A 12,817-nucleotide genomic window follows, 5' to 3' on the forward strand; every position below is an offset into this window, starting at 1 on the left:
TTTTATCTGAAAACACTTTGAGCTGCATTTTACGGTGCTGTACAGTCTGAGTGTATTACCACCACGGGTTACAGAAAGGGCTTTAAAAAAAAGAGCACTGACAGTATTTAGGCCAAATCAAACCCCCACATGCTGCATCACTGACATCTAACAGCAGCAAAAGATCAGAGAGTGAAGTGATTACGGGCGGCGGTGAGGAGCAGAAAATAGCAAACATCAGACAAAGATCACAGAGCCAATTGACAGTTCAGATTAGCGGCATTAGAGCAAGAACAAAGTCTTTTTTATTTATTTTTTTAGATCCTTATTTATCAGGAACAAGATGCAATCGACAGAAAGTCACAGCCGCTGCTGCAGACGTTCGGGGGGAAGGCGTCTTTAGAGGAGATGCTGCTGAAGACTACAGGAACCTCACGTCAGGTGGGAAACAAGAGTAAATGTACATGTGCTTAAATATGATGATGTTTAAAAGGAAATAGAAGAAGACACTGTAGACTTGGGGGGAGTAAACACCCCCCGCATTTTGATAACTGCTATTTTTAAACATTTAAGGTAGTCTGGGTCAAATTTACTTGTATTTGGCCGTGTCGTTTGTAGTATGGGAGTTAAAAACTACACTCCCCGTCCTCACTGAAGCTGCTCTCCATCACTAGCCATGCACCCCCACTTTTAAAAAGAAACCAGTTCCTCCAAGCTGCCATTGTGCATCACATTCATTTTTTTAAAACTATGTGAGCATGAGATGCACAGGTATCAGTAAGTGACGACGTAAAAGGACACAACTGGGCAAACATCTGCATGTACTGGAGCTCTGTGGCCAAAACGCTCGTCCCAAACTCTGTCCAACTCCCTGTCAGACAGCAGAATTAAAACCATTTGCATTTTTACGCAGTGTCATTGAAATTTAACACACACTCACACCACACACACGTCTGATCCTGATCAGTACTGGCTGTGTGTAAACCTGCTGCTGTGGGACAGATGAGGCCAATTTGTTTGCTGGGATCCGACAACAGGAGCCGTCACTCAAACAGAAACAGACAGGGAAACAACACACACACACACACACACACACACACACACACACACACACACACACACACACACACACACACACACACACACACACACAGAGACCATAGCAAGCTGTTCAGCATGTAACAAGCATTATAACTTAACTGTCATCCTCTCTGTCAGAGGATGAGATAAGAGCTGAAAAAATGTACGCAAATTTAATCATCTCCGCCCACACAAGCGTGTGTGTGTGTGTTTGAGTGTGTGTGTGTGTGTGTTTCCTGCTGAGCTTGTGCCTCACTGTGTGTCTGTGCATCAGTATAACACTGGCCTCTAAACAGTCTGGCCTAAATGAGGTCTCAGGTCCAGATCTTGGAGTCCAGGTTTGTTTTGCAGCCGTATAAACTTCAGACGGACTCCCAGAGGACCTGAGAACACATGCTGCACCTTAAAAACACTCCTAAAGTAGGAGTCTCCAAACAACACATAACAATTAAAAAGGGATTTATTTGAAATGTGTGAAGAGGTCATGTACTGTAAACGGTGCATCACTGCATTCAAAGTCAGTGTGATTAATTTATATAGTGATGAACAGGAGTGTGTCTCTCACATTGCCTGAAGACAAACATAGAGAATAACACGACCTTTATGAATATAAGAAAATACTGCAAGCCACAAATAATCAGTACAACAAAACACCTTATAGAAAAATACTGTCAGGAACTGAAATAAACACAAAGAGGAACCAAACAGGCAGAAAATCAAAAAAGAAATAAGACGACAAAAGTAGAGACGTGCAGAGAAAGCCAAAAAGTAGAGTGAAAATGAAAGCAATTAAGAAAACCCAGAGGACAGGAAGCTGTGAAGGAAAGACGGAGAGAAGATGGGAAAACAGGAATAAAGTGAAAGGAATCACGTTGCACCAACGACTTCCTGCGCCGAGTCATTTCTCCTCTCATTATGCAGTAATTGAGCCGAGCCGGACAGGATCATAATAAGACAATTAGCCTAATTTGTTTGAATTGAAAAGCCAATTAAGGAATAAGTGAGCAGTGTTGAAAAGTTCATCAGATTATATCCGTATTACAATCCAGCGGGTCAGGGCCTCTGGGCTGCTGAACCAAACCGCACCACTGGAAAACAAACACGGGATAACGGATGTCTTTATTGAAAATTCAGCGGGTACGTGTTAAAAGGATTAGAGTTGGTGGAGAAACAGCTCTCTGTCTTAGCCCCTTTGTTGAAAACTCGAGGCATGTAATCCGAGCGGATTGGTTTGACAGATGGTTTCAGTGAGATTTTCCTTCGGAGGCTGAAGTGTTGCATATCAGCCTGCCTGCGTGGATGAGGAGCTACTCCTATCTGAATAAACAGCCTCGATTGTGACAAAGGAATCTCTGTTGTGAGGAGAAGTGTAAGGAAGCACCACTGAGCAGTCACCAGTTATACTGGCTGTGTTGTTCAGATGAGCTCTTTTCAAGCAGCAGGTTCATGTGTGGGGTTGGAAAGAGAGCTGGATGTGGTTTCCATTTCATTTGAGCCTCATTTGAGTCGGTTTTTGTCTGCTTTTCATTTCATCTTATTTTTGTTGTGCATAATTTGGTATTTTTCAAACCTGAGTCCTGTTTCTACATATTTTGGTGTCTAAATGACTGATAGTAGATCACCAAAAACAGCACCTTGTTGCTGGTCTATTGCTGCCTTCACTGGTTAGTTAGTTTGTGTTACTGTGTGACTTTGGCATCTTAATAAAGGCTCAGAACGTATCCAAGCTTCAACGTCGCACAAAGTCCTGTGTCCTGTGAGCTAAAATCCCTGTTTTAGTGAATGTAGTCTGGTGTGTGTGCTGTTTGTGGTTAAACCAAAAGGATCTTCCAGATCTCTCTCTGTAGGGATCCTTTCCCTCAAAGACACCAGACTCCATTAGCAAAAACAGTAATTCTACCATTGTAGTTGCTGGTGTATCGCTGTGTCCCTCAGTTAGTTTTGTTGGTGTTATTGTGTTACACAAATTTTTGTTTTGGATCTGAATTAACCCTTTAAAACACCAAAGTCACACAATAACACAGACAGACTGACTGATGGAGGCAGCAGCTCCTGTGTCCTGTTCTCTAAAATCCCTGTTTTAGTGAATGTAGTCTGGTGTGTGTGCTGTTTGTGGTTAAACCAAAAGGATCTTCCAGGTCTCTCTCTGTAGGGATCCTTTCCATGATGCTGTCACACACTTAGAATAACACTCTGAGCCTGTCAGTGGATCAAACAAGCTCTTTTAGTGGACCTACTGTGATCAGGTGCAGTTGTCCCAAAGGATCACGTTGCAGCCATTGCAGCCCGTTTGGTGGCTGCTGGCTGAGGTGATCTACTGGACCAGTTCCAACACTTATCCTTTACTACACATTATTATATCTTCTACTGTCACAGGACAGTAAATGGTTTAATTTTAACTGACAGAAGAGTAAAACCTTCTCATTTTCAAAGGTTTTTTTTATTTTTATTAAGTTTAAGTCTTATTCTCGTAGGAAATCTTCCAGCAATGTTTTATCACCTTTGTCCTTTTTTGTTATTTATTGGTTTACCTTTTTTTCCAATTATGGAGTGGAGACTTTCTATATGAAACACATGTACATCTATCCATCACATGTGTAACGTATACTCAGGAGAACCCAAGCAAAGCCAAATAAAATCCTATTATTTTCATTAGAAAATAATTTTCTAAGCGTTTAAACCTCCTATGATCCCTCCTCCCCACCACACAGTCAGAAATGTCTGATAAAATCTCTAGGGCTGCCATCACTGTGTGAGGATCCATCATTTGGTCTGTTAAGATGTCACAGAAGAGAGACAAACACCAATCACAGTTTCCCCCGGGTCAAAGGTGACATCTTCACGTTGCTCGTTTTGTCGGACGAACCCCAAAATATTCAGTTAGAAATGACGGACAAACAGAAAAGCAGTAAACATCAGTGTCATGAGTCTTTGTCAGGTTAGGAGGAGGAGCACAAAGAGTCAGCGGGCATGTGGAAACACTAAAAAACCAAAAGCTGAGCTGTTAATTTTTCACAGCCATGCCAACACACACACACACACACACACACACACACACACACACACACACACACACACACACACACGGCAGGGTGTGAATCCCTCTCTCATTACCCATAATCCATGACAGCCCGGGCTGTCACTGGAGCCTCTGAGGACCGAGCTCATGGGAGCTCTGAGAAAAGGTCAGGGCAAGCAAGAAACCAGCTGGGCCATAATCGAGACACACACTCTCTCTCACACACACACACACACACACACACACACACACACACACACAAAAAGTCATCTAACCAACCTTGCACCAAGATGTATTGATCACACATTCTTCAAACCACACACACACTTGCCCCCTTCTTTTTCACACCGTCTCTCCCTCTCTCACCCCTCTCCTCCTCCATTTTTCTCTCTCTCTCTCTCTCTCTCCATCTCTTCGTGCATCGCCCTCTCTCACTCCTTCTCCCTTTCCCTCCCGCCTGTCATCACTATCCCATCACTTCTGCTATCTCGACTTTCTCTCTCTCTCTCCGTCTTCCACTATTTCTGTCCGTCTCTCTGCCTCCATTCGCTCTCTACCGTCTCTTTATCTAAAAAGAATAATTTGAGTCACAGGCCACCTCCACCGACTTCCTGAAACATTCATTTACTTTAATGTGCAGGGAAAACTGCCACGATGAAAGATTTACAGCAGCGAAAGTGTAGCAGAGAGATGAAAGTTTACCAGAGTGTGTGTGGAGTTATTCCTCATTCCTCAGTCTTCATCACACTGTACTATTATACTTCTACTTTATTATACTAAAACTACATTATTAGGATTGACAGGTGAATCTGGGCTGCACAGAAACATCCCAGCGATGAGCAACAAACAGTTAACAATCAGCAGGAATCAAGAAAACCTGAATTTTCCTGGAACTCCATGCGGGTTTGCAGTCATGTAGCACTGCTAATGAACAAATCCAAAGCCGACAGGTGTGCTTTAACATTATCTCTCCGCCTGACTTTAATCAATGTAATTTCCTGCACACACCTCAAGCAGAGCTGCTAATGAGGGGCTCAATGAGCCATGTGGAAACGCTTTTATTTACATCCATGACAGAAGTGTCACAAGTCAACTGGTTATCACTTCCCCCGAGCCGCTGCTCGCTAACGTGATCTTCACCCGACGGCACCCAGAGTCAAAATGTGTTATCACTTTAATGAGTTTTCTGCTTATTAGGCTAAATCAGGCTCTATCGGAGACAGACATGCAGCCTGAGGGAATGGAGTTTATACAGTCACACTACAAATAGGAATATCCACCCATCCTGAAACAGCTTTCACCTCAACACCCGTGCAGACACCAGGAGTCTTGCCAGTGATTGTGCAGTTTGTTGTGAGGACAAACAGCCTGTTCTCATTCCCATCAACGGCGTCAAATACTGCCGATTCGTCACCCCGTCTGTGTCTGATACTGACGAAACATGGCACCCTTTAGCATCAGTAGGAGACGCTGAAGGCCAAAGTAGATTATAACAGTGATAAAAGTGTGCATATGGAGGTGAAGGTATGTGCAGTAGGCACCCGACATGCTCAGTGAGTCATTATTTTGTAGGATTTCTGATTTCCTTTTCATCGCTTGTGCTTTTTAGTATCTATTCATTTATGTAAATGGTACGTTTTGAGTGTATATGATGATAAACCTTGAAAGCCAGGCGGATATTGTCGTATGCAGTATGGTCCAGCGTAAACCAAATGGGAATAAGGTGCAGAGATTCAGCTTTTATCTCCACTGGTTCAGCTTTTATCAGCGTCTCCTCTGCTACGTCTGCCACTACTTCATCTTGTTTCCTGACTTCAGGGGGACAACCAAGTTTTTGAAGTTCCAGTTGAAAAGGCCGACGTAATTATAGTGACAGCTAGAGCTGCACAGTCTGACTGACGCTGCCGAGCCTTCTGGAGGAAATAACCTGTTAACCGAAGCCAATCTTAGCTGATTATCATGAAAGGTGTTTGTCCTCCTGTCAGCAAAATCAGGGAGACTGACCTCGCAAACAGCCCAGGGTATCAAATACCACCGTGTGTCAGCCCTTTGACGCCTGATACCAAGGCACAAGGCGCCCTTTAGTGTCTGCGTGCGATTCTAAAGGGTAACGTAGTGTTTCACAGCAGTAAAAGTCCACATGTGGAGGCGGAGGGATGGTTGGAACAGCAGACTTTGACCCTGGAGACTTGTGTCCTGTGTGAACTTCAGGTTGAGCGACGTTCTTATTTCAACCCAACAAAGTAGTTTTAGGGATTAAACATCATGATATCCAAGATTTTCATATGAAATGTGGATGATATTCCACAACAGATTAGCTAAATTCTGTATTGAAGTGGTTACCTGTGTATGTCGGGCTGCTTTCTGAACAACATAAACCACATTCAAAAGGAATCTGAGTCGAGCTTCTAGGTGCGTTGCTCTTCACTACATAACAGTGGCAGGAGGAGGGGGTATCACAGCAGATCACCAACACAAAATAAGACATATGAATCAACTTAACATGAACATTCAATCACTATAATCACACCGCTGTGCTGTGGCTGTGGCCTCCGCCCTCTGGTCTGACGTTACAGCCCAGAGAAAGATTAGAGAATGAAAACACAAGCTGTCGGGGGCCCAGACGCCCTCACGCTCCCTGCTTTCTTCCCAGAGCTGACTGAAACACTGTGGCACAGCCTGAGGCGTTACGCTTTGTGCTTAAAGACAAAACCTTCCAAGAAACTGAACTCAAGTGAGTAATGTCGATATTTTTTTTTAACACGAATGACTCTGAGCCGTCTCTCTGACGCACGCTGGTTTCCAGACTTGTTCGGGTTACTAAATATTGACGGACCAATCAAAGGTAACACCACCAGCACTAGCGCTGTTGTCAGGTACATGTTGCTATTTACTGAACTGGCAGGAAAACTGAAGAGCTCTGCAGAAATCCCTGTTAAAACATCACTGACTCGTGTTACTGCAGTGACCTCTGGGTATGAAGCGGAAAGATTCGTTCAGAATCTACAGTCAACATACGACGACGAGGATCTCGTTAACTGACGGTCAGCAAAAGGTCACACTGATGACTACTGCCACGCTTCCTTGTTCTCAATCATCTAATTAGGATGTTGTAACCTCCGACCTCCTTGTGATGAATGTTATCATCTGATGTTACAGTGGAGAGAAAAAGTCGAGCTTGTAAAAACACAATAACATCCTGAAAATTAAAGTGGCAGTGACGGCGCATTAATGAGATGTGGAGACAAGGACGGTATTTTAAATACCGTCCTTGTCTGAGCTTCATTATTTCATCAGCAGCATCTTTATCAGCACCGCAGCTCTCAAAAAACATCAGCAAAGCCTCCGTCCTCGTCCCCCACGTTCACGTCTTTATCAACATCGTCTTCATCACAATAGGCATTAATATGCTTCAATCATCGGCATTGTAAACATCACCGTCTTCATCATCATCATCATCATCATCTTAACTCCGCTGCAATCTTCAGCTTCAACACTCATCTCATCACAATCAGCAGCAGTTTTATCCACCATCATCACCACATTCATCCCAGCACCATCGTCTTCGTCATCTGCCACAGTAAAGTACCTCATCAGTATCATCACAGGCTTTTCACCAGTGGCAACATAAACACTCATCCTGCATCAGATTAGCTCCACAAGCACGAGGCTGCTCGACTCAGTGCTTCCCCCTAGCTTCCTCTGCTCAGAGGAAACCAGGGAGCAGCAACAGAGACAGACAGACCGATAGAGAGAGAGAGAGAGAGAGAAGCAGTCTCGGAGGACACGAGAAGGAAAGAGGAGGCGAAGGAGAGGCTCTGTGGTGCAGCATCAAAGACTAACAGCGTCCTCTGAGAGCAGAAACAGAGCAGGCAGCAGCTGTGATTTAAACAGCATTTAGGAGGTCGATATACCTGGGTCATTAGCCGCGAGGATACTTCTACAGGAGACAGAACCAGCAAAACCTAAAGATTAACAATCCGAACACAGGCAGACTGCCACACACACAAAACGCTGCACAAACCCAAACAGGCAAAAAGTACTGCAGTCGAAACCAAAAGCTCTCCCCCTCTCTCTCTCTCTCTCTCTCTCTCTCTCTCTCTCTCCCTCACACACACACACGATGTAAACATGCTTCACACAGCGTCCTTACCTTCCTGGACCGCCTGGAAAGGGTTATTGGGCTCGATGAGTTTAATAGAGTGTGTGATCTTCTCGCTCTGCAGGATGTCATCACTCAGACTGAGGTCAGACACGGCGAGCTGGAACACCTCATCGTCCCGCACTGCGTTCTCCTCGAATATTGCACCTGGGCAGGTGAAGACAGGAGACAGGAGAGTCAGACCGCTGGATGCTCACAGCGGAAAACCAGCCTGCGTGACAGCAGGGGGGGGGGGAGCCCTCATCTCCATAAGAGCCGAACCACAGCTGGAGCCATTAACTGATCAACAGGGAAATAATCCCCCGTCATTCTGATATGTTATTTAACATTTCAGTAACCCTCAGGTCTGAACACTGACTGGTTATCAATCTTCTTGATGGTAAACTGAATATCTTCCACTAGGACAAGCGTTTAAACACATTCATAAAATATCAGACATATAATTAACTGATTCATAGAGAAAATAATTAAAAGACTGATAACTGATAATGAAAATAATCATCACATGCAGCCCGAAGCTGCAGCGCCAACCCTGTTGAGACAGTGTGGCTGCAGACATTACATCTGTGTGTGTGCTTGTTGAGAATAAAGTGAACGGTGCTCCACAGGTCACACGTCAGGTACATAGACACATGAGATTAACTGAAATGCAGAATCACACACAAAGAGCAAAGACAAAACATCCCCACTAATACTCCAAGGCCACATTAATAAAGCAGCACTTTAGAAATCCTTCTTCAGAAGCTCACGACACGACACACAGCAAAAGTACATTTAATAAATGTTATAAAACACAGAAGAGCTGAACTGGCTGCTAACCATGTGGTTCAATGTCATGTCACAAGCGGTGAATAAACTTTGGTGACGGTTCTACTGAGCCAACACTTGAAAACACGCTGGGAGAAGGTGTATTTAGATGAAGCAGTGAGTACTAGTGTACTGTGAGCACAGACTGGAGGAGAGAACAAAACCCTCCAAACACTGAGCATCAGCACCAGGAACCAGTAATCATACCTAAGATCTCCATGGCAACAACATCATCAAGCTAAAGCTCTTGTTCATCCTTCATCCGTGTCTGCTCAAAGATAAAATTAGACTAGAAACCTGCTCCTAACAATACACGAACACCACAGATGATCCTTCGTCCATCAGTCCGTCATGTGGCTGATCACGGTGACCGGAGGAGACAAGCCGAGGAGCTCGTACCTGAAGGAGGAGCCACCTCTGTCACCTGGACAGAAAACTGACGCCCTGTTAGCTAGCAGAGCTTTTAAACTCCAGCTGACACCACCAAGTTGAGGACTCATGAATTATTCAGTGCTTTGTATTATTCTTCAGGTGTTTTTATAGCATCAGTGTTGTGTGTTCAGCTGTGTGTTTACCCACTGACTCACCTCAGGGCAGAACACTACCTGAAGGCTTGAGCTGGTTACAAGACCATAACTCTCCTGACCTGGACTAATTTCACTGACTGCCGGGGGAAATCTCACTAATTTAATCCAAAGATTTCTCCAAGTGGAATAATGTTGTAATCATGACACCTGGTCTGGGATCAGCAGTGGAGTGTGTGTGGGACAGTCTGCTGCTCTGTGCTCCATGTTTTACATTCAACACATTCACCTCCTGTTCAGCTTTACATACATGTGTTTAGATCTGTGCACCTGTATACATCTGTACATTCAGCCAGAGCCTCCACCTGAGACACCAGCTCCACCTGAGACACCACCTCCACCTGAGACACCAGCTCCACCTGAGACACCACCTCCACCTGAGACACCACCTCCACCTGAGACACCACCTCTATACCTGAGACACCACCTCCACCTGAGACACCACCTCCACCTGAGACACCACCTCTATACCTGAGACACCACCTCCACCTGAGACACCACCTCTATACCTGAGACACCACCTCCATACCTGAGACACCACCTCCACCTGAGACACCACCTCTATACCTGAGACACTACCTCCATACCTGAGACACCACCTTTATACCTGAGACACCACCTCCACCTGTCCTGTCAGGTGACTAGTTTACTCCGTCACCCACCACCTCCACCTGTCCTGTCAGGTGATTAGTTTACTCCGTCAGCTACCACCTCCACCTGTCCTGTAGGTGACTAGTTTACAGTTACCACCTCCACCTGTCCTGTAGGTGACTAGTTTACTCCGTCAGCTACCACCTCCACCTGTCCTGTAGGTGACTAGTTTACTCCGTCAGCTACCACCTCCACCTGTCCTGTAGGTGACTAGTTTACTCCGTCACCCACCACCTCCACCTGTCCTGTAGGTGACTAGTTTTCTCCGTCACCCACCACCTCCACCTGTCCTGTAGGTGACTAGTTTTCTCCGTCAGCTACCACCTCCACCTGTCCTGTAGGTGACTAGTTTACTCCGTCAGCTACCACCTCCACCTGTCCTGTAGGTGACTAGTTTACTCCGTCACCCACCACCTCCACCTGTCCTGTAGGTGACTAGTTTTCTCCGTCACCCACCACCTCCACCTGTCCTGTAGGTGACTAGTTTACAGCTACCACCTCCACCTGTCCTGTAGGTGACTAGTTTACTCCGTCACCCACCACCTCCACCTGTCCTGTCCGGTCCGCCATGTTTGTTCAGTTTACCGTTTCCGCGCGCTCCCCTTCCCTCGGGACGCTCCAACACTTCCGGTGTTAATCCGGTGCTAATTGAGCCCAGCAGGTCCCGAGCTGGAGGACCCAGACCCGACAGAGACCTGGTCCTCCATTACACCTGAGCAAGCAGGACCTGAGTCCCGCTCAGACTCAGTCCGGACAGCCAATCAGCGGCTGCTGCCTCATCAGCGGTGTCCAATCAACGAGTGGGACAAAGAGGCAGAACTCTGATTTACCTGGAGGCACCTGAAGGCCCCATACATGGGTGAGGGGGGGGGAGTGTCCTACATAGTGCGCGCTCCATAATAATAAGAAGAAGAAGAAGAAGAAGAAGAAGAGTGGAGCTCCTCTCCTCTGTGTCCTCTCTCATCAGCACCACTGTCGATGATGAAAGAGGAATAATTCATGACTTCTGTTCGTCCGACAGAAGTCATGAATTATTAGCATTTTATGTTAATATTGATAGACATACTTTCCAAAGTAAGCTATGATGTTAACGACACACACACACACACACACACACACACACACACACACACAGTCACAGCTTCACACATCAGAGGTAATCAGGTTGGTGCCACAGAATAGCTCCACTTTAGCCTGATAATCAGCCTTGAACTCCTCTTTGCTTCATCTGATTTACTGGTTGTGAGTGTGAGCCTCTGTTCTCTGTCTGTCTGTCTGTCTGTCTGTCTGTCAGGTGAGCTGAGCCACAGCACACCTGTTTGAGGACACACACACACCTGCTGACCTCATCACCTGACACCATCAGGCTTCTTGTAACATCTACAGGGTTTCTTTTCCTTGGCTTTGATGTAAATGGCAGTATAGTAAAGGGATGCATATTCCCAAATACATTTGCATTTAACTTAATTATCATCAAATAATTGACACGGCGAAGGAGGCAGGCGTCCCAGGAGGCCGTGGGGCTGTGGGCAGAGTGTAATTAGGAGAGCAGCACATCCTGCAGCAGGAGGAGTCACTGACGGCTGCTGAAGCGGTCCAACAGCTCATTTTAATCCAGCAGCTCCACAGCGGGTTAATCTGGCTGTTAGGAACTCTCCATGTGTTTATTCCACACAAACTAAAGCGATGTGAACCGTGTTTCTCTCCCGCTGCGTCTTCATCTACTGATGAAGATCACATAATGCGATCAAAAGCACCAGAACAGACATTAAATGGACCTCGCAGGGGGATTGTTTTCTGGACTCCTGTTTCCTGTGAGGTCAGTGATGCATTTTTAAACTTCAGCTATCAAAGTGCTTCTCAGAAATAGCTGGAGAAGATCGTGTGATATGATCAAAAGCTCCAGAACAGCTACTAAATGGACTCTAAGGTGAGCTGGTTTACTCGGCTCTACCATCCGTGAGCCTGGACGAAGAGAGAGAGCTGGAATGATGCACGTGTCTCATCTTCACGACGAGAGAAGCACAACAGACACTGAACTTACACTAAAACATCCTGGATTATTGGATGTGTAGTTGGGCTGATGGGTGGATGGGTGGATGGATGGATGCAGGGAGGGAGGTGGGTTTCTAGCAAAGGGGAAGACATACGGAGGGACGGCTTGATTAATGGAACTTTCCAGATTCTGTTCGGACAATTTGTCATGCACAATTAAGAGAAGCATGCCTACGAGTGAGAATTCAATTTGCCAGGCCGCTTGTGCTCATTCAGCTCGCTGAGTATCCAAATGAACTCTGCTCAGCGCCGAGATCCTCGCCGTGGATTTGACGGCCCGCCTCACGGGGCGGCGCGTGGATGCCGTGCAGCCTCCGGGCTTGATCAATCAATCATCCACTTTTCAGATTGCAGTCAGTCGAGCGTTTTCAATTAAGAATGAGTTCTTGTTGCACCTGTCGGAGACACGGTGAGGTTTATATTTCTCCTCCCAGCGGCCGACTAGGGAGCCTCAAACTTCAACAAGTTTAATTAATAATG

General features: G+C 45.8%; 1 protein-coding gene across 1 annotated transcript in view; it reads right to left on the minus strand.

The window, feature by feature from the left end:
• The window catches only part of LOC139219753 (glutamate receptor ionotropic, delta-1-like), a 454,804-nt gene that overhangs the window by 430,594 nt on the left and 11,393 nt on the right, over positions 1 to 12,817 (minus strand). The window contains exon 2 of the mRNA XM_070851702.1: positions 8,232 to 8,387. Within this exon, the coding sequence (XP_070707803.1) occupies positions 8,232 to 8,387 (156 nt within the window). The remainder of the gene's footprint in view (positions 1 to 8,231; positions 8,388 to 12,817) is intronic.

Source organism: Pempheris klunzingeri, chromosome 20, assembly GCF_042242105.1.
Source record: "Pempheris klunzingeri isolate RE-2024b chromosome 20, fPemKlu1.hap1, whole genome shotgun sequence".
Taxonomy (NCBI): domain Eukaryota; kingdom Metazoa; phylum Chordata; class Actinopteri; order Acropomatiformes; family Pempheridae; genus Pempheris; species Pempheris klunzingeri.